Consider the following 23,434-nt stretch of genomic DNA (forward strand, 5'->3'; position numbering starts at 1 on the left):
CAAAGTTTGAACCTCTATCCCTCAGGTGCCAAAATGGAGGCCCGCGGGCCTGATCAGGTCCTCCAGCTGTTTTTGTCAGGCCCCCAGCTGTTGTAATTTTTTTTAATGTATTGCAAACTTTAAAGGGTTTGTTTGGCAATGCATTATTGTTATTGTATAAGTAGTAGTTGTTACCGTACTTTTCGGACTATTGACCGCACCTCTATGTTGGTCGCATCTGCTTTATTTTCAAAAAACGGTAATAAAACAATACATAGGCCGCACCTTTTGTATATGCCGCAGAACTCATGACGGTGCTTTTAACACGGCAGCAACTTTGCTAGTTAAAACGGAACAGTGCCATTAGGCCCTGTTTCGTATTAACCGATGCTTTTTAACCCAGTGCATAACGGAACAGTGCCGCAGTAGGCATTGTTTCATTTTTTATTTCACCGCTAGAGGCGCATTAACCGCAGATTCCGATTAATGCACTCTAGCGGTGAAAGAAAAAACTGCAGAATAGACGCAGCCTCTAAATCAGCCGCATGGCTCAAAACATCGGAAAAAAGTATCGGCTAATAGTTCAAAAGGTACAATAGTTATCTGAAATCACCTGACCAGCATTATCGGCAATACTAGAGTTTAGTTTTGCATTAATGGGGGGGATTTCTCAGCATAAATTCTTTGATTGTATGACTAATGACTTAAAAAAATAATTTGTAAGCAATCATGGCTCAGAGATTGGTAGACAGAGAAAACCGACGTTTTAATCCAAACTGGAATACACAATTCTTTTTCATGAAGTAAAAGGGAAACCTATATGTTTGATATGCAATAATTCAGTTGCTATAAACAAAGTAGCAAATGTCAAAAGGCATTACACTCAAAACCATCTTGACTATGACGGAAGATTTCCTCCAGGAACCGCTAGGAGGCAGGAACAGCTTGATAGACTAACAAGGCAGGCTAATGGACAAATGGCTATGATGAGGGGAGCTACAAGCTTGCAACAAAGAGCAGCTACTGCTGGTTATGAGGTTTGTTATAAAATTGCCAAGGCAATGATTCCATACAGCCACAGTGAACTGTTCAAAGAATGCATGGTTTCAGCCGTTCAAGCGCTCTACCCTGAAAAGCTAGATATTCAGCAAGCTGTTCAGTCAGTACCGCTATCTAGGAATACGTGTGCCCGACGATAGAAGCTATTGCCAATCATGTGACTGAAAGTGTCATATATAACGTGAACAGGTGTAAATCATTTTCAGCTGCAGTAGATGAGAGTACTGACATAAATGATGTTGCTCAGCTGAGTGTGTTTGTTCGGTATTATCTCAACAACAAGTTTAGTGAGAACCTTGCAGCAGTTATTCCACTGACAGAACGTATGACTGGAGAAGATATATATCAGGCATTCAAGGCTGACATGGACTCCCATAAAGTGTCAATGCATAAGATAATTTCTGTAGCAACAGATGGCACCCCAGCCATGGTGGGTGTATATTCTGGTTTTGTTAATCGCCTGAAAGATAACAATCCTCAGATGATTGCATTTCATTGTATCATACACGAAAGCATTTTCTGTGCACAACTGAAAGATGAATATGGAAGTCTTATGCTTGACATATGAAACTAATAAACTTTCTCAGATCAAAATCATCTCTACGACACCGCCAGCTTAGAAAATTTCTACAGGAGTCTGATTCTCAGTATGGTGAATTGTTAGTACACAACAATGCCAGGTTAGTACCATATTGCTATCTTCGAATTATATTTGACATACTTATTTTCATTGCATTATGATGAGGTAAAAAAGCACAGCAAAGTTGTGAATATTGTCAATTATTTTTAATATACAATGTACTTTAATGTACTTTTGCAGATGGCTGAGTAAGGGTAGAGCTTTGCAAGGAGTATGTACTGTAAGACAACATATTGAGCTGTTTCTTAGTGAGATTGGAGGATATGCAGCAGAACGATTTTTAGAGATTCTCAGATCGGAGAATTCACTGAGAGACATGGCTTTTCTGACAGACATTTTGGCTCATCTGTATGACCTAAATTTGAAATTGCAAGGTGAAAGTTGTAATGTGGTAGAACTCTGGCAGGCAGTAACATCTTTTAAAGACAAACTCCACTGCTTTTATGAGGACATAAATAGTGATACGAACCACTTCCCAATCATCAGAGAATTTGTGAATGGTCGTGATGATGTCGTGGACCTTACAGCAGCACGCGCTTTTCTCATTGATATTTCTTCAGAGATGGAGCGTCGCTTTGCTGGCTTTGATAGTATCAATGGCATTATTGAGCTGGCTGCATGCCCATTTCAGGCACATCAGCTTTGGAAAGCCCAAGTTGATAACCTTCCTCATGTTCAGACAGGTGTGGCAGAATTAGAGCTGTGTGATTTAAAAGCAGATATACTCGCTAAAGCTCAATTTGCTGAGCAAACTATTGTAGGGTTCTAAACGCAACCTACTGTACAGGAGAAGTATCCTATGCTATGCAATATGGCAGTGCACTTACTTTCTTTGGTACAACCTACTTGTGTGAATCAATGTTTTCAAAGCTGACATTTATAAAAAGTAGGTATCGGAGTGTACTTACAGAGGAATATACTCAACAGCTCTTAGCCGTAGCAGTAACCAAAGATAAACCAGATATTGAAGCAATAGCTGCTAAGCAAACTCACTTCTATGTGTCTCATTAACATTACAGATACTTCTTCTGCACAGTAGATTTTGTTGAGAATAAACCTACATATGTTATTATGTTACACCTTATTACTTTCAGGTTTATGTTCATGTATATGTTCAGGTATATATGTTTACTTACACATCACTTAAAATATTTATACATTTACATAACTACAGCTGTATTCATGCCTGGCCCTCCTGATAAGGCCTGGTTACCTGTTTGGCCCTCCAGCAAAAGTATTTGGGCACCCCTGCTCTATCACATCATATGTGAGATACATGTACATTACCACGTAAAGCAATAAAGCATCTTAAAGAGTTAATAAAGGCAACTGTCGACATATTATGTACCAATTTCACTCGCACTGCATGACTCTGAAGACAAACGAATATGACACCATACTTCTTCAGAGACTTCCTGCCTTCCTTCACACTACGAGTGCTACAAATAGAGCACCTGCACCATTTGTCACTACCTAGTTCTATCATTCGCTTCACTATTTAGCAAATGAACTTGCATCACGAGAATAATTGAATGTTTGCATTGTACTCTTATCTGCCACAGTAACAAAATCAACATAAATTAAGTAGCACTGAGTGAGATCAATGAAGTGAAATCAATGGATAATGTACAGAGTAGTAAACACACTTGTTGACATAAAATAGCTAGATTGTTTATACAGTGTATTATTGTCTCTGTTTTCATACCACCTCAAATCTATATTAGATTCAGTCTATGATGAGTTTATGATATATTATAGCATTCTTTCAATACATATTTTAGCCTTTGGTTCAAATAAACATACATAACGTATTGGAGAATGCAATACAATGTCTAGGAAATACAGTACAAAGGCTTGAAATATATAGTATAACAAAAATAAGTGCAGTAATAAACAAAGCAAAAAAAATTTAGTTTTTTAAATAAATGTTTGAAAGTTATAAAAGAACTATCATTATAAGTTCTATGAGGATTGGCTCCTTACTATAGCTAATCTGTATGTTTACATCTACATCTATGTAAGACATTCACTTACACAGGTTATTATTCCCTACATAGCAAATGAGTTAGCGGTAAGGAAGAAGGAAAGTAACTACAGTATATGTAAGTTGATTGAGATTATCTCCCCTCGTTCTTTCTTATTCACAACTTATTTTTCTGATAGCATCTGCAAATCTTTCTTTTTGATGAACGGAATTTCCAAAAGAGAAAAACCCATGCAGCTGAGGATGAGTAGTGCTCCTGCCATATAAAAGCCAGGGTCATAGCTTTCTGTCTCATCATACAAATACCCTACAAAGAAGACAATAACATACAACTATAATTAGAAAGGCTGTTTCTTGGGCAACAAGAAGATAACTCCTAGATTGAACATAACTTAACCATGTAGTAACGGTAAAAGAAATTTATGGATGTTAGTGAATTTCATGTACCAATACATACGTGTATGCACAAAGGACATACTTCAGGTCATATTACGGAGGTAATACATACTGATGTACTAAGGTAATACGTATTGATGTACTAAGGTAATACATACTGGTGTACTAAGGTAATACATACTGATGTACTAAGGTAATGCATACTGATGTATTAAGGTGATACCTACTGGTGTACTAAGATAATACATACTGATGTACTAAGGTAATGCATACTGATGTACTAAGGTAATACATACTGGTGTACTAAGATAACACATGCTGATGTACTAAGACAAATCTTTGATAAGAAGCGGACATACATTCTGAACACTGTTTGTGTTTTTAACATATTACTATGTGTAGCAAACCAAAAGAGAAAGTTTTTTTTAAATAAGAAATCAACAGAACTAAGCACCTAGACTATGTGCTAATCCATGATCATTTACCTCCCAAAATTGGCCCGGCGAGTGTTGAGACTCCTCGAGCTAAGGTAAACAGGCCAAAGGCAGATGTGAGTCGATTTAGTCCCAGAATATCCACAAGCACAATTGGAGAGAGTGACACATGAGCACCTGTCAATACCAAGTAACCTTATCTGTTTCTGCCCATATGTCATTACATGATCAGGAAGTGCACCCGAGAGTCAACTACGATTTTGTTGTCTTTAGGCATCTTAAACTAGTTCCATCAATACAGGCAAATGTTATCTTCAAATACACATTAATTTTATCCTGCGCCACTCAAAACCTTTGCCACTGGTAACGGATTGTCTTCTGAAACATATTACCAGTTTAAAAGAGGTAAGTTTGAAATTTTGCTTATTTTCAAATGAAATAACTATAATGTTGATTTGAGTTTGATATGAACAACTGTTAACAACACTGATTGCAGACCTAAAATAGTCATGTTTGCATTGGTCGGTGTTTATAGGTAAAAGTTATGAACAAGACCAAAATATTTTGTTTTGTCGAAAGTTTCATTTGTATCATCGTCTTATACATGTCGATTACATGTTATAGTTACACTAGCATACAAGGAGGCCAGCGTGTTATTTGCATATTTTTTTAGTTTCACTTCTGATGATGTTTTTATTTCTCTGCCATTCATCTTTATTCAAACTGGTAAATACACAATCTAAACCTAATCGTTTTTTGGAGTCATCCCACTTACCCACTCCTATCCCATAAACACCAGCTGCCACTGCCATGGCCGTGTATCCTTTGCATAGCGGAGTTACTATGCAGGCAACTCCAGCCAAAAGTATACATATGTTATGCAGAGTGAGCGCTCGTAGTCTTGGTATCTGTGCCATAGCGCACGCACCGAGTCTTCCAAACATAGTAGTCATACCTGCAGGAACATAGAGTAGGATGATATGGGTGCTTTTTACAAGACTATTGCAAATATTGGATGCTAGCGGAATGCCCGGCGTTGCATGGGTATTAAAAATCATCTTATAAACCATGAGAGGTAATGTAGTTGCTTGCCAATTGCCTTTAGCCTGGCACGTTGCCAATGGCTAATTTGAGAAAGCTTATTAATGAGAGCGAACTACTTGCTCTTACGGAAGAGCAAGCATAAAATTACATTGTGCCGTATCAGAGAGCGGTAGCATATTTTCACCCACATACCAGTGTATATCACCCGATGAACCCATCAATTTAGCATAGCTAAGTTGGCAAGGCATTCGCCTGGTGATCGGGAAGTTTTGAGATCAAATCTTCTGCGATACTAATTCTTCATTTTAATAGATATTGCTGGGCAAACTGAATTACAGACTTAGAGATTTATATATATATAGATTAGTAGACAAAAATAGTTTTGTTGTTATGAACAAGGGCGCCTGGTTAGTACATGCTTTTCAAATTAAAGCTAGTGCAATGTAATACCACAGTATTATAGTTGTAAGATAACGCAGGTAGTTAGAAGCAGGCAGCACTGGCAAAAAAATTCTTTATGGTCAATTAAAACTCTAATCACCGCTATAAGCAAGAATCTGGGGTGAAGCGGCAAGAATAGGAACAAAAATAATGAACATTGTTTAATATAAAGCAGCTCTTAGCAAAGAGTGTTGCCTATCCTTGGTAAATTGTGTAGACAGGCAAAATGTAACCAACTAAAAACCACAACATCATAACTTTCTCATTACAGCAAAGTCTCTTTAGGGATGCTGTGGTTCTCAGAGTTGAGAAGTCTGTAGTAGTAAAAATATACTTTTATGAGACAAATAACTCGTGTTCCCAAACAGGCAGCCACATTAAACGTTGGCAATAAATTCTGATAGCTGCCGCACTGAAAAGCTTAATAGAAGCTCTCAATTATCACTGGACTAGTGAAATTGATCACAAATCTTGGCTTTAACGAATTTAACAAATTTTTGGACAGCCTTTAATGAACTACATGTATTCAGAGCTTTAAAGTAAACTTTAATATGTTTGCTGGCCTTTTGCTGACCTGCTGACCTTTGCTGACCTGCACGTACAATTTTGAAACTTATAGAAATTTTATCTAATCATAGTTCCTATTTTTGACTAAAAATGTTACCTATCAGACTGCTTTAGAAATCTATTGCTAGTCAGTGTAGTCGAGTGTATCAGGAGACTGCATCGTAGACCTGTTCACCTCTAAACATCAACAAATATGAGCCATTAATAAACTTGGGATTTAGAAAGCTTCCTGTTCAAGTGCTCCATTATTGATGAGTCTTGCTTGCCAACAGCTATGTCTGTACCACTTGGTAGTTACAGTTACTGCTCAGTTCAGCCTAGTAATCTCTTGATCCATGTGTAGGTAAGACTATTATTTATGTTCTATATATTATTAGTATTTTTGTAATAAAATGACATATAAAGACAAATATTTCAGCACATTGCCTAATACTCACCCAGAACTGAGATGAGAAATGCTGCCTTAGCTTCCTTAACACCGAGCATGATAGCTCTTTCTGACGCGTATGCAAACGGTATGAAATAGGCAAGAGCCAGCACGAGGATTGTCAGCATTATTATAACAAAAGATGGGCTCTTAAACAAGCTCACATCCAACATTTCTGCAAGATAAACAAACAGTATATTTTATAACTAAAAATTAAATTTCAAAATAAAAGAGCATATAGTGGAGAATATATGATAGCAAAAGTTGCTATAGGTAATACAGCTCATCAATCTTGAAGGCCATAACGTAACAGTAAATTGTTTTAAGGATAATCTAGAACCATAGGCTACAATCACTGAACGCTTTGATAGCTTAATGTAAAACAATTTAGCAGAATATGATGATGTTAACAATGTCAAAAAAACTATAATTTTTGTTGTATAAAATATCTAAAGATAACTGTACAAAAAAATCTAAGATGCATTTTAAAGATTTCACCTTTTGGTACAAATATGGAAAAGTCAGCTATGAGTTTTCAGTAATAGTAAAAATCAAAGACAGTAAAAGAGAAGATAACTCACCACTCAGTACATCAGTCATTTGATCCGGGAGACACCTGCAGCGACATAATTGAGATTTTTTCCGAGGAACTTCGTGCATAGCGGGTATTGAAACTATGCTTGCTACATAGTTTTGGATGTTTGGCACATCTTTATACTCTTGCAGGTTGTAAATGCTGCCGCTGTAGAACACATCCTGTAAAATAGCAGTTTGTAAAATTCAAGCTTTTTAATTATCACAATTATTAAACTAATAATATTCCTCTAACAAGCTATTAAAATTCTTTGCTTGGATCCATCACCTTTTTGTACATTGGCCTCTTGAGATCGTCAGCCTGTTCAACAGTCAGCGTGGTCGATGTTGGAACTCTATGGCTGCTGCCTATAAAAGCAGCGCTCCGGTGTAGCCTTATTGACCTGTAATAGATGTTAACAACAGGATTAGAGACGTCTGTTCAAAGTCATTAAACTTCCTTCCTAGCACGTCCTCTCGTGACAACTGTGTGAATGGTGCAATGTTGACGGTATATAAAATAAACAAAAAACTTGTTATGGTACAGAAGTTGCACAAGCGATCTCTAACTTACCCATATGGATTTTGTTTAGCTATAAGTACATTCCTCGAGTCATCGTTGTCTAGCTTCTTTTGTTTATTTTCATCTCTTTGTCGCTCTTTATCCTTGCGCGTGTGCAGAGGGAAGACCATGGAATAGAAGACGGCTCCCTGAATAGTCACACAGGCTAAAAACATAAACCATATGCTTAACAACACTTCCCACAATAGCCATGTGATATTTGGAAAAATAATTAGATGTCTATATCCTGCATGAACTGGCAACATTGAACTTTGACCTCTGTATAAGGATGATTGCTGAACTATTTTAAGCAGAAAGCAAAATAGAGATATTTATATTGGGAGATGCTCTAGCTCTCCTTCCGAAAGAATAACAGTCCTTCCTGTGATTATAGCTGGTCCAGTGTAAACCTTTGCACAAACTTATGAAACACAACAATAATCTTTATTCATCGAGAGCTGCTTGATTTTAGATATTATGTTTATAGTCTGCATAAAAAAAACCTCGGAAAGCGCAATCTTTAAAAAAACATTATGTGTAAACAGTTTTTACTTCAACGAATTTTCATCACAATTTGAGGTCGACACACGCTTACACAAGGTCTAGAAAGACATCAATATAAAAAAGACAAATATTTTTAGAAATGAACATTATCACCGTCATCTTCAAATATTTATAAAACGGGTTACCTAGAATAATGTGGACGGTCTTCCAGCTGTTCTCTCTGATGAGCCATTTGCAGAGAGGTCCAAATGTGAAGGTGCCAATTCCTGTACCACAAGTGGCCAGGCCTATTGCCAAAGCTCTCTTCTTCTCGAAGTATATAGAGACGCTGACAACCGCAGGTAAGTACATCAGGCCAAACCCTATACCTGCCAGGCATTACACATAATAGTTGCCCTAAGGAGTATTCCAACGGTGAAATAGGTTTTTTAGGGTTCCGTTTCAAAAAAATTTTAAACAGCAACAAAATAAAATGTATTTTTTTGCTAAACCAATTATATATATCGCATCGAGTTCATAAACTATTCAATTAAATGTTACGCACAGTTTACAGTTTAGCATACTTTTGCAATGATCAGCTTACAGATTAATTTTGCAGTGCGCTATTTATGGAGAACATTTATAGTGTGTTTCATGTTACTTCATATTAACTTATATATATACAAGTAACTTATATATAAGTATATATATAAGTATATATATAAGTATATATATATAAGTATATACATATATAAGTATATATATATAAGTATATACATATATAAGTATATATATATAAGTTACAAGTAACTTATATATATACTTATATATGTATATATATATATATTTATATATATATATATATATATATATATATATATATATATATATATATATATATATGTATATATATGTATATATGCATGCCAGAAAACACCTAATTAGCTCAATAACATAATTTGACTACATAATTTGCTGTATACTATAATATATATATCACACAATAGTATTAAGCCTTCAGCTTTATTAAGTAATTTTATAGCTTGTACATTATACATTTTAGTCATTCTACCTGAAGATTGCAGCACGATTGCATGAAACTAATAGTAGTAATGATTTTAACCTGTAGTTTTTAATAAACTTCATACACAGCTCTAATTGACTCGATTATTGAGCACTTTACTTTACAGTGTAAACCACATATACTATATGTATATATATATTTATATATATATATATATATATATATATATATATATATATATATATATATATATATATATTATATATATATATTTATATATACAATGTATATATATTTATATATATATATATATCTGGCGCCTACATTTGTCAGCATCTGATACCTACATCTGTCAGCATCTGGTGCCTACATCTGTCAGCATCTGGTGCTTACGTGTGTCAGCATTTGATGCCTTCGAGAAATAACACTATCTATGATCAGATATACAGGGAGCCATTATGCGTATTTTATATACACCAATATGTATGCTATGAACATTATTATGAGCACCAGATACACAAAAAGGCTCACCCTAGCTTTTATATACTCACTCTCATGTGTACTTTCATGTGTACACCACAACCAATCATAAGTTCTCTATAGTCACTCATAAAACTGCTACATACAATTATAAGCATTAATTGTACATTCCTACATACAGTGTAGCCTATACATTAATATGTATACTCCATCCATTAATGCAAAGACTGGACGCATTTATACACGCTAATTATGCACAGTATATATTTTTACTAGTACACTTCATGCGTGGTTATGTACAACATTTTAAAGCTATTTTACTGTAGACAAGACAATTATTTTAATGACATAAATTTATAATCATATGCAGAGAGAGCGGACCCAAACTGTTTTACCGGTACACTTATAAAGTACACGCACACTAAAATACTAAATACTACAAATCTATATGTAGGCCTACATATTAATCTGTATATCATAAGTATCGGTAGTACAATTATATACTTTATCTGAGACCCATACATTTCCATATACACACAATTAAATATAATTTATATTATATGATATATATTATATTATATAATTTAATTGTATGCATCAACTTAGAAATTAAATGAGTTTTCTATAAAATTTAGCTAAGAATACGTAAATTACAATTATTCATGAGTAATTCACCGATAATTATCCTTGTATATACACAAGCGTTTGTATCATACAGATATTTCTGTACAGCGTTATATATAACTAGGATTATACTAACAGAGATTACAACCATCAACACCTAATTTTGTTTTGGAAGAAATGAAACTCGGGTTAGCTAAAGCACACTTTTTTTTAACCATCCGTTTCACTTATTATAATTTCTATATCTTTTCTATGTTCTCAGCTGTTCAATAAATCATCAGGGGAAACCAGATACTTACCTCCACAAATACCTAGAGTGATGATAAGCACTTGAATAGACTCAGAGACTGTTGATAGAAGAAACGAGGCTGTAGCAAGGATGGCCCCTACCATTCCAACTATTCTACACCCGTACTTGTTAACTAGAGCACTTGCCACGGGTGCTAAAAACATAGGAAATAAAATAGTGATCAACTGCTGCATGCCTGTCAACAGCTTGGATTAAAATGGGGAGTCTTCTCCTCACTTATCAGAAGCTCTCTTTTAAAAAGAGTTGTCTCCTTTTTTATTAGCAACTGCAACCTACAAGGGCTTATTTACATATTTGATTAAAAAAAACAAGTCCTTTTTTGATCAGCATATCTTACACCAGGTGTTTGCTGCCTACAGTGCAAGGTTAAAAGTTAAACCTTGGATGCACAGCCTTAGGACCTGGTTCATATTAACCGCCATTTACTTACGGGCTAAAATGTATGGTACAGACGACAAGGTTTGGCTCTAAGCTTGGACATTTAGGTTTTATGAGTGAGTATATGCCAATAAAAACCAAAATTTTAGAATACCTGAGTAAGTACCTGGTGAGTTAATCTCATTATAGACAGGTCTTGAGCAAAATAATAGTCATGTAATTTTTTTCATTTATAGTAGTTTAGTTATCATAATGGCATCAGTTCACTCAGGTAAGCCTATTCTTTATAACTAAAAATATGTTTGCAGTTAGTACAGATTTGTTAAAGATTAACTGTAAAATATTTTTTTAAAATCTCTATTAACAGTTAGCCTTCTCTTGGGCTAAAGGTTCTGAGGTTTTTAACTTTCTAGTTATGTATGGGAACAGCGATTGTTCAGAGATGACATCACAAACTTGACTCGGCGGAAAAAGTGATCGAAAGGAAAGATAAAAAGGCCAAAACTTTGACATGAGAGCAAATAACTATAAATCAATAGCGATGAATTTGTAAGCTCTTGTTCGGATACTGAGTACATCTGAACAAGCATAATTCAATCAGCACCTCCTTGTTTAAATAAAAAAGATAGAGATCAGTATGGTTCTACGCAAGTAATATAATTTATTCTGTAGTGAGTATAGATCACACTGACTCGTGCCTGCATACGCCTTCTCTGTTCCGCATGCAGCCAATCTATTTAAATAAAGCTTTGTCTACAGCAACATTATCTAGGTGAAAAACCTGTTCACGCTTACCTGACAGCAAGTAGCAGCCGATCAGAGTAGACATAAGAGCCCCTGTTGTCGCTGATGAGCTGTTGAAATACTCTCCATACTCCGTCAGCATGCCACCAAAGGCGTAGCAAATGCCGTCAAGAATAAAATGATTCATGAAAGATGCAAAGACTATAACCCAACCCCAACCACCGTCTGGCGCCTCCGGTATCAAATCTGTAATATCAGCTTCAGCTTCTTCAGGAATTGTCTCTTCCTTGCCATTGCATTTCTGGCTTGGCGAGAAGTCACTCTTTGGCCTCAAAGCTGTCGAACAGCCATCTGTGCCATTGTTAAGTTTGGACCTCTCCGTGACAATAATCTCATCATCAGTCGCTGTGTCCATAGCCTGAAGACTTGCTCTTTAAATTAATGAGACCAGTTTACGGGCTGACGGAAAATTATTAAGGACAGCAATGAAGCATGAACAGTTCCACTTTTGTTCTAAAAGGTACCTATTTGATAACAATTGATCAGACAAAAACAATTTTTAGTATCAACATCTCACAATTCGCTGCGGGCTATTTACCAAGTTTTACACCTATATGGCATCTAAAATGACTCGTGTCAAAAATAGATGCAAAAGATAGTAAAAATACCTCAAAAGTATAGATCAGAGCGTTCCTCAAGAGAGACAAATGAAATGCAGTCTATCTTTACAAGCGGAGAGCTTCTTATAGGAAACGAAATACAGAGTGAGGATTACTTAATAGGTGTTGACTGTGCTGCAATATCCTTCATCATACATAATATTATTTAGTTTAGCCGCTGAGCATTAACTCGGAGCATGTGTGAACGGCGTGTTCAGGACATAACGACCAGCCAATAGGCACTCACTATTGCTTTTCTTCTCTATTAGTTTTTAGTAGCCATAATTAAACAAGAAAGAGCAAAGATGGGGGAGTCTTGGATTGGCTGATAATTGGCAGCAGGGTGCTTCTCTAGCAAACAATGACAAAAGGATAGCCAAGGTAATGCTACTTGTGTAAATTACTTTTATATAATCAAGCATCTAATTATACTTGTTTCTCTCACTTGCCTGTACTCATGCTCTATATAGCCTCAGCTCACCCAAGACTGCCATTGCTTAATGAAAAAGGCTGTCAGCCTTTGAACCTTCACAGAGTATGAATAGACTGAGATAATAAAACAGTATGCTCACGTGGCTAGAGCATTAATTGAATCAGACTTTTATATGCTATGCAACATGTTAGCCATAACTGAGTACCTCTTGTCTGCTGGTAGCAACGACTTTCTGTTCTAGCTGGGCGGACAACTCCACGCTTATAGTCATGCCTCCTGTCACTATATTTAGTACTTTTTCTACAATCTTGAACAACCAATAAACATAGCCTTGGTGTGCTGTTATTGCAAGGTTAGATGATAGATTCAAAGCTAATATGCTTTTCAATTGTTTAGTAAACATCACACAAACTCTCGCCAATTTTTAATCCTAAATTATCTTTCAGCTCAAGGGAGCTGACCGTCAGTGAGTCACCAAATCTTTGCTTTCTCATAGCGCTTGCAATACCAATTGGAAATAGCTTGAAGGTTCTATGTCCTCACTGTCAAGGCTAAACACAGACCGTCCACAATAGGTACTATAAGGCTCTATGTCCTCACTGTTAAGGTTGAACACAGACCATCCACAGTAGGTACTATAATATAGTACCTATTTTGGACGGTTTGTGTTCAACCTTGACAGTGAGGACATAGAACCTTATAGTGCCTATTGTGGATGGTCTGTGTTTAGCCTTGACAGCGAGGACATAGAACCTTATAGTGCCTATTGTGTATGGTCTGTGTTTAGCCTTGACAGTGAGGACATAGAACTTTATAATACCTATTGTGGACGGTCTGTGTTTAGCCTTGACAGTGAGGACATAGAACTTTATAATACCTATTGTGGACGGTCTGTGTTTAGCCTTGACAGTGAGGACATAGAGCCTTATAGTAACTATGAGGTTCTATGTCCTCACTGTCAAGGCTAAACGCAGACCGTTCACATTCATACTGCTCCATATTGATATCAAGAAACTATATTGACATTAGAAGGATCTCGTCTGGATTTCCAAGCCTGTTTACCCGATGCTTGGAGAAAAGAGGTATAGCCTGTTTTCTGACGAAAGTTGGCTGACTAAAATGTATAACAGCAGATAGTTTGGAAGGAATGTTTCTTGTTCACACAAGTTGACACACACCGTAGAGGATCAGTAAAAGAAGCAACATTAACAACATTTTTATTGTATTTCATTGCATACAACAAGAAGACAACAGTGTTTGCCCAGTCGTGGGTGGCAGTGTGTTGCTACAGAGCATCAGACAAAAAGAACTTTATGTTAAAAGGCAAACATATATCTAAACGATAAAAACATAAAGCATTAATAATATTATTATCAAGGAGTATTGAAACACCTAAAGCTATCACAAAATATTACTAAATATAAATACTATATCACGGGAGATTGTTCAAATACATACTTATGCTAATATTAAAAATATATGGGGAACACAACTCTTAGTTGTTAAACTTGGCTAATATAATAGAGGTAAACCTAACGTGACTATGTAACCAGCATAGTTAGCCATTTGAATTTGTACATTATGCATGAATCGATAAAAATAGATATATTTATGGGTGTGCCTCTCAAACGTAGAGGTTTAGGATAAGGCGCCAGGGCAGCCTCAGGACTAGTAAACGATTTGTCTTAGTAGCTTCCTTATATTGTTTGTAGCCTTGACTCCGGCTTCACAACGGCCTTGAGATTCCAGATAACACGAGTTCCTAACACAACTCTCAGAATGGGCTCTCTGCAGAGCCTTCCACCTCGCCTTCTATCACCGCTGAAAGGAAGTCTTTTTTTACTTCATCTGCACTAGAATCTATACTGGGTGGCAAGGGAATGGATTGGTTGTTTGTCCTTTCGGAGACCTTGCGCAACGGTAGACTGAGTAATCCTGACAGTAGAATGGCAACCCCTGCCATTATAAAGCTAGGCTTGAAGCTCTCTGTCAAATCGTACAGCAGGCCTAAAAAAATCCGTAAACACTCATCAAACAGAGTGAGTATGCATCTTCAGGTATCTGTCATCAGCGTATCAGGGTAATGAGGGTGAGAGTTGTCCACCCACATGTCACTAATGAAGAACAGCAATATCCACGGGTCAGCGATGTAGACAACCTCAGCAACCACACAGAAACTGGTGGACACAAAGCAAACTGATAGGGCAAATAATCTTAAAAGAATACATTGTAATTTGTTTAATTAGTTTCAAAGCCCATTTTTGAATTTTTCCACGCTTCACATTTACATTTTGCCAGTTTCTTTACTTTTAAATTGGACATCATACATTAAATACTACTTTTCAGTTAAGACATATTTGACTATATTCCACATCTTATTATATTATATATGTCCGAAAGTCAGCCTGTAGAAGTGACTGTAAGTTGAGCTCTGATTGTTGTCTCTCAACACCTGTACTAACTGCTGTAATTATCTTAAACTTGCTCTAGCTGACTAGCTGACTAAAGGCTGAAGCAAACTGGAGGCGAAATGATAGGCGTTCTGATAAAGGCGTCAGACACAAGTGTAATTTTTGTCTTCAAAATTTATTAAAACTAATTTTTATGATGGCGTTTGTAATAAAAATTGTAAATTTTAATAATATTCGTTTTAATAATTCATTTCATACTGTCTCATATGTATTATATATTTTAGAGTGACCGAGTTTTTATTATAGGCTCTACTTTCTCTCGGTCCCTTTTAGTTTTCATTTTAGACCTATTTTCTGACCACCAACCAATCAAGACAAAGTGGCATTTAAAAATATCAAGTACTCCTTATACACACGGATACGCTAGCATTCACCGCTAACATCAGCAACAACGTCAACTCTGGGAAAGTAGCTCACAAAGTCACTCCATGTCTCTCAAGCATGCTTCAGTTTTAGGAAATACATTCTCATCAAGTGGTAGTTGCTGAATGATTTCTAGCAATCCTGCAGAGAAGTCGGATCGCAGAGCCGATTCAGTTAAATCTGAGAGTTAACCGTGTTGATATAAAATTAAGCTGCTGACTTGAAAAACTCTGTAAACTTTTTACACAGTTGTTATCAGATGTAGTTTTATTAGTGGAATTATCTCCTATTGTCAACTCTGACCTTCAATAGCCTTAATCTTCACCTTTTGTGCTTGTTCCCTTTGGCTCTAATGACCTTATTGAACTTTAAAAAGCATCTTTTTGCAAGTTCACCAAATCAAACAATTTAATACTTCCTCTTTCCTTTGTATGGCCACTCTGCTTTGAGATGGCGTAGCATGTTTATATCTTCCTTTATACAAGAGACAGCTGCTGTGAGGAGAGGCATATTTGCTGTGTGAGCAGGTGGAAGGACACCAGAAGTATTATTACAAAGAAATTTTTGTCAAAAGCTAGCTAGACAGTTTGGAAAGTAGATTTTTGACCATGAAAAAATGCAACATGTTCTCAGCTTTCATCAACCCTCCCTTAACATGGTGCGCCAACTCCACCCTCAGTTGCATCATCTGCCATCTGTCTCCGTCCCTTGTCTAAAAATCCAGTATCTTTCTTTCTCCACTGAGAGGAAGAAGCCCATTCTTACACCGTCTTTATATCACTATCTCTCTCATCCTCTCCATCTTATTCTCTCATTGTCTTTGCACCCAAATAAGCCTCTTCAGGCACACACACTTAACAGATGTGTTGCCTCCAACACCGGACAGCAATTCACTTAACTGTTACAAGACGCGCAGTAATACCACCATAAAAGGTCAATCATGCAATGCCAATATTGCAGGCCCTCCACTCTGTTCAAAATTACATCCACTGGTTTGACTGTAATTTGGAACACCTACACAGCTAGCAATCTTTACTAGAATCAGGGCGGCGTCCTTCCGTCTGCCTGATGCCATGCTAAGTACATTACAAAAGATTGCATCGCAAGGGAATCACACCCAGGAAATAAAATTCAAAAACAAGCACACTACCACTGCACCACTTGGGTGCCACAAGGTGTCATGGGATAATTTTCCATATACCGAATACTCATAATGATCTCTCATAGTGCACGGGACTCGGCGAGGAGCATTAGAAAAACGATTGCACCACATGAGAATCAAAACTCGTATATCTCGATTTGTAGCTAAATGTGCTACCAACTGCACCACTGGAGCACATTGCACATCCTGATATAATCGCGGACATACTTAATGCGCATGACAATCTCTTACAGCTCAGAGAAGTGCAAGTGTCCTAGTACTTAATATTGAGAAAAAGAACTTTCCAGATGCTAAGCTTATAAATGGAACAGACTGAAGGAGTTACCTGCGAGAGGTGTTCCCAAAATGACTGCGAAACCTTGTAGTACAATGAGTTGACCAAATGTAGTGGTGAGCATATCAAGACCAACCAGATCCACAACAATCAATGACCGCAGAGAGTTGAAGGCAGCTGCAAAATGTAAGAAGTAACTTGCAATAGCAGTTGATTAAGAACAACTAGCAGTATTTCATTGCTGGAATTGAGCTAACAACTCAAATATTTGACATGGTCAAACCATAAGTGCATCATCAAGATGGCAAAGAGCATACCGTGAAACCTTTATTTGAACGCGACGGTGATCTAATTTTCAACCTTTCCCTTAGAGTGAGCACCTTATTAGAGGTGACGTTCAAATAAAGAGTGGCATTGTATTTTTCAAACATTCTGTCAGAATATTGAGAAGATAAATTTAACCCTTTCACGGGCGAATCGAATGTCGCCTATATTTTGCACTCTCCTTTGGGTGGTGCGACATAAACCCTTTCCACTAATACGCATAAACCCAGAAATCCGCTAACTTACCTCTAACTTGTAGAAGATATTTAAATAAATACGCACGGAGAAGCTAATACATGTCTCTACCAGTTTAGATCTAATGCTTGCAATTAACCTACAATGAACTTATAGCCTGTGTTGAAATTCGCTAGAGCTTTCAAGTTTTTATTTCATTCTAAACTTGAAGGCATATTTTCATTTTATATCTATACTAGGTATATAACTTTATATACTATATATTATAACTATACTAGGTATATAATTTTATATACTATATATTATATCTATACTAGGTGTATAACCTTATATACTACATATTATATCTATACTAGGTGAATGCTAGGGTAATAGTCTGCACAAAAAATTTATTTTTATTTAATATGTACAAAATTTACCATACTAACTTTTAAACTTCATATCATGAGAAAAGTGTTTTTGTGCAGTTTAAATAAATAAAGAGAAAAAAAACAATGAGTTCATAGACGTGTGTATACAAAAAAGGTTACTGTTGCAGCAGAAGCTCGTAGTATTCAAACTTTGATGGATGATAATGGTAACTCTCGATACTGGTACAAATGTAAAAATGATATTTCGGACTTTCTTTGTCTGATGGTTTGTCTGATCGAAGGAAGAGAGAGAATGTAGAGGCAATTCCTACTCCAGAGAATACAATTTTCCACGTGAAAAGCATTTAGCTTCTGCAAATTTACTGAAACCAGAAATATGAGTGTAATGACACATCTGAAATTGAAACAGCACATTTGAAAATTATGAATTAAAAAATAGGATGTAATGGTAAAAATAATTATCTTATAAAAAATTCAAAAAATAACAAACGCAAAAGGCAATATTAATTAATACACGTATGCACCCTCGCTGTACGATTGTAATTCATTCCAGTGTTGGAATCGTAAGGCAAAAATGTCATAGTGAGGGGTATAGAAACCCATAGTAGTTATCTAATGCAAACACCCCATGCTAAAAATCATCAAAATTTTAAATACATACTGTACATATTAAACATTAGTAACATAATAATGTCAACCTTAGTAACTATAGTTACTTACAGTAACTAGTGTATTTACTGGTTATGATCTGCAATAAAATTTAACATTAAAACGTACTATGTGCAGTATATACCGTAGGAATTCTTACCTTCTAGACCTATAGCAGAAACGTTAAATTTAACTTACATTGTAAATGAATTTAGCTTACTAAACACATACTTGAAGCTAAGTTTTAGTATGTATTTTATTAAACTCAACTTCAATATTGTCATAGGCTAAAATTTTATCACCTATCTGTTTCCGGTTTCATTTTCACTATAACTTATAACGCTGAACTGGGAGAGCACGAGCATCCTATCTCTTTTATGTCTTCTATGGGATGGATTTCGACAAATAGCATATCGGCATCTTCGTTATACCGATATATTCAGCACACCGACTACCAAATTTGAATTTCGAGATCATTTTTTGTTGATATCGTATGGCGAGAGTGAAAGAACACCATGTTCTACATCGCCAGGCGAAAAAAAATGTATAGCAGTGTCATCGTACCCGGGGGTACGATGACACTGGCATACAATTTTTTCACCTGGCAATGGGGAACGTGAAACACTGCTATCAGGGTCACACGGGGTTCATCGTACCCCGTGTAATAAAAAGTGCACATTTAGTATGTGCAATTCGAAAAGGATATACAACATATGGTAAGAGCGATGAGAATGATAAGAACGGCTTAGCCTTGTGGATACCCGCGCTTGTTAGTAGACTTGCGATTTTTAAGTCACGAATTCCAATCCGTTACGAAGGTGATTTTTGTTGCTAAAACTATCACTATAACTAGATAGACGAACGATGTCAAACACTGAGATTTATATATATTGTATACAGACTTATCAAAGTTGCATAAAAGCTCATTGCACTTATTAATATGTTTGCTACAGTTCGTAGCCAAATTTGGCTTTTTATGAGCAATAGAAGAGCAGTTACGAGCGTCGATCCATTGTAAGCTGAGTTCAGATTATCGCAGCGATGCTATCACATAATATGCTATAAATCTGCATAAATATTTCTCCAAGTTTGTCGACTGCCTTCAATATGTCCAGCTACAGCTATTGAAATCTTGAAATAACGATTCCGTGTCGCAGAAGATTTGATCTCGGGACCTCCCCTTCACCAGTCAAACACTATACCAACTCCACCACATGAACTTGCTCAATTCACTAGGCGATATACGTATGTCACTTATTGGGAGCAAATACCCAACAGCTTTGCGCACTATGCAGGGTGATTGCGTAACATCACACAGACGAACAGCTCTCATTAGTAAGCTTACTCAAATTTTCCATTGGCAATGTGCCAGGTTAATAGCAAGTGGCAGGCAATTCTCATTACCTTTCAATGTTTATAAACTGATTTTTAACGACCGGGCAATGCCGGAAGCACAGCTAGTTTATATATAAGTTATATAATAACAATAATCTATCAAATGCTACAAATATATATGCAATAACCAGTGACATAAACAAACCATAATTATAATACATGCAGAAACAAAAAATAACATTTTAAACAAATATTAACATTTTTAAACCAAAAATATTAGCATTGTTTGCTCGACCAGTTGCGTTCTGATTGTTGCCTCCTTTTGGAGCCACTTCATATTCTTCTGGCTGTTTAATATCTCCCACAGTGTTTTTTGACCTTCAACTCCTCTTCTGCACAGCTGAGCGAGTCGATGCTAGCGTCCAAACAATTTTTTAGCAGAACAAAAATTTTACGCGATGCACTTTAGAGTACATGTATACACTTTTCGCGCAAACAAAGAGAAGCCGGGTGTAATCAAAATAGTCTCAAAGTTTTAGTTGCAACATATGTAGTAGCACAAATCCCATCGTAAATGCGAAGTTTGTTCATATACACTGAAGTATCAAGACTGTTAAACAAGGAACTACTATTAGCCTGATACAGTTACTAATTATTTCTATGGTGTTGCTTTCAAAGTTTTAACAAAAAAAACCATAAAGACTTGGACTTTGGAAAACGGACTTCGATACGAACAGAAACCACGAACGAATTCCTTGTTATTGATGTAATCGAGTTATTATTAGTATGATTTTGTGGACACTTTTCTACAGATCAATTGTGATTATGGGTTAGTAAAGATCAAGAATATCAAATAGTGGCGGTCAAATAGAAGTCGCTTTCAAATAGAATGGCGTTCAATTAAAGGGTGGCGCTCTATTTTTCGACCCTTTTCCCATAGTGTTGCTCAAATAAAGGTGGCGTTCAAATAAATGTGGCATTCAAATACAGGTTTATGGTAACTACCAAGAACAGGGTATTATTTCTTCTCGCTGGTCATATCTAGTGAATATGTACGTACCTACGCATAGCCCGAAGACTGTCGAGAATAGGACTAGCAAGTAGTAGTGAGTGGCATATGGAAGCAGTATTACAGCCACTCCAGCGATAATAAGTGCCAAGTTGTTGACCACCAGAGTGTTCACCCACTTCCGTCCACCAAGCACACCAGCGAGGATGCGACCAGCGGTGTTAGCTCCGCCCATTACAGGAAGAAGCAAGACGATGTCACTGTGCTGCATGCCGACACTTCTTGCATAAATGGGAAGGAATATGAAGGGTACGAAGTAGCCTGCAAGGAAACAATTGATTTGACAAAAATAAATGATAGATTCTGGAACACAAGTGCGTCTATTGAACCGCATTCTATTTGAATTGCTAGCACTCAGTCTATCAAATATACACTCTATATAGAATGCTGATATAACAAGCATAGCTATCTAACAATTGAGGTGAGATAATATTTGTTAGACAGCTAGTAGCATCAGCATTCTATATTATATATAAAACACGGCATTCTACATTATATTATATATTGTATTTCAAATCAAACACAGGAATTAGGACAAGCCTGGAAATCAGTTTATAACAGAACGAAAGTGAGAATCTGACAGCACTATTCAGGGTTGAAGAAGACATGTGATGCTGAACACCTACAGTAAACATCAAACTCAGGTGCTAATGCAGCAGATTGTCTTTGTGAATTGTGAGTTGTGACTGCAGATACATAATATATATATATATGTATATATATATATATATGTATATAATAGCAGAATAAGTCTCTTTAATATGACTTTTTATAAATAAACTCACAAGGAACTACAATGTCTGGTCAGAGTTTTAGCATGTACAATAGAGACCGTGACATGACATTCCTCCGCGTATGAACTGACCTTACCAACATTACATGGGCACTATCAGCGCACGAGCAGCACCTGCAGGCATCGCAACACAATATATGAATATATGACAGAGAAAAGGTATGAGATAAAAGATATTGTAGGCCCTACATACCTAGCATGGTTAGGAAAGAAGTGACGGCTAGAAGTATGTGTGTTGGATTGGAGAAAGTTCTAGAGTCAAATATAGACCGGAGAACATCCCTGATTGACTTGGGTAAACAGTTGAGATGATGCCAACAGCACTCATGCTCCGTGTCTCCATTCCCGCTGTGAGGTTCCTGAGGAACTTTAGTTATGCTTGCCAAATACTCATCTGCAACAGATGAGCAACGATGTGCTTTATTTTCACCTACCCATATTGCTGTTATACTCGGGCAGATCACTGCTCGCAACGGTGTGCTTTATTTCCACCTACCCATATTGCTGTTATACTCTGGCAGATCACTGCTCGCAACGATGTGCTTTATTTCCACCTACCCATATTGCTGTTATACTCTGGCAGATCACGCACGCTGCCCGAGTACAAGATGTCTTTTCTATACATGAGCCTATCGGCATCAGGCGTATGGTTTTTGTATAATTTCACGAGTTCATCGGAAAGTTCTGGACTAGAGCTGGTTGTTCCAATCGAAGTAGTTAATGAAACATTGTCAGAAATTGGAAAGTCCTGTACGGAGTGGTAACCTCTGTCAGAGCTCTCTCCTTGTAATGGTGATGACTGTGAAACATATTTACGTACAAGTCCATAAGAAATTAGATAATCAACAATGTGTTAGGGCAGGGTATACAACTGGGCAGGGGAGACAACTGCGAATATAAAAGAAAATACAGTAGACCCTTGCCATACGATTTAAATTCGTTTCAATGTTTGCAGTAAAGACGAAAAAGTTGTACAGATGTGTATAAAAACGCATAAGAATTATATAATGCAAACACCAGCTGTTGAAAATCATCAAAATTTTATATACATACTACACCTTTTAAAAATTAATAACAAAATAATATGTTAACCTTCGTAACTAAAGTTACCTACAGCAACTCTAGTGTGTTTAGTAGTTATGACCTGCAATAAAATGTAACATTACAATGTACTACATGCAGTACGTA

At 36.5% G+C, this 23,434-nt stretch overlaps 2 protein-coding genes across 2 annotated transcripts in view; one reads left to right on the top strand and one right to left on the bottom strand.

The window, feature by feature from the left end:
* The first annotated feature begins 465 nt into the window (after window positions 1-465).
* On the top strand, window positions 466-2,447 carry LOC137393248 (general transcription factor II-I repeat domain-containing protein 2-like). The gene is made up of 5 exons (XM_068079706.1): window positions 466-547; window positions 823-1,016; window positions 1,286-1,468; window positions 1,672-1,718; window positions 1,859-2,447. The coding sequence occupies exons 1-5, from the start codon at window positions 466-468 to the stop codon at window positions 2,445-2,447; spliced, it is 1,095 nt and encodes a 364-aa protein (XP_067935807.1).
* Window positions 2,448-3,272: 825 nt separating this feature from the next.
* LOC137393249 (uncharacterized) overlaps window positions 3,273-23,434 on the bottom strand; it is a 36,334-nt gene continuing 16,172 nt past the window's right edge. Inside the window, 16 exon segments of the mRNA XM_068079708.1 lie at window positions 3,273-3,969; window positions 4,544-4,692; window positions 5,264-5,447; window positions 6,982-7,146; window positions 7,553-7,727; window positions 7,834-7,948; window positions 8,119-8,272; window positions 8,796-8,978; window positions 11,017-11,160; window positions 12,201-12,580; window positions 13,938-14,143; window positions 15,034-15,248; window positions 17,563-17,688; window positions 21,445-21,714; window positions 22,440-22,640; window positions 22,805-23,045. Of these exon segments, the coding sequence (XP_067935809.1) occupies window positions 3,827-3,969; window positions 4,544-4,692; window positions 5,264-5,447; window positions 6,982-7,146; window positions 7,553-7,727; window positions 7,834-7,948; window positions 8,119-8,272; window positions 8,796-8,978; window positions 11,017-11,160; window positions 12,201-12,580; window positions 13,938-14,143; window positions 15,034-15,248; window positions 17,563-17,688; window positions 21,445-21,714; window positions 22,440-22,640; window positions 22,805-23,045 (3,051 nt within the window). The 3' untranslated portion in view covers window positions 3,273-3,826.

This window comes from Watersipora subatra, chromosome 4, assembly GCF_963576615.1.
Source record: "Watersipora subatra chromosome 4, tzWatSuba1.1, whole genome shotgun sequence".
In the NCBI taxonomy this organism is placed as follows: domain Eukaryota; kingdom Metazoa; phylum Bryozoa; class Gymnolaemata; order Cheilostomatida; family Watersiporidae; genus Watersipora; species Watersipora subatra.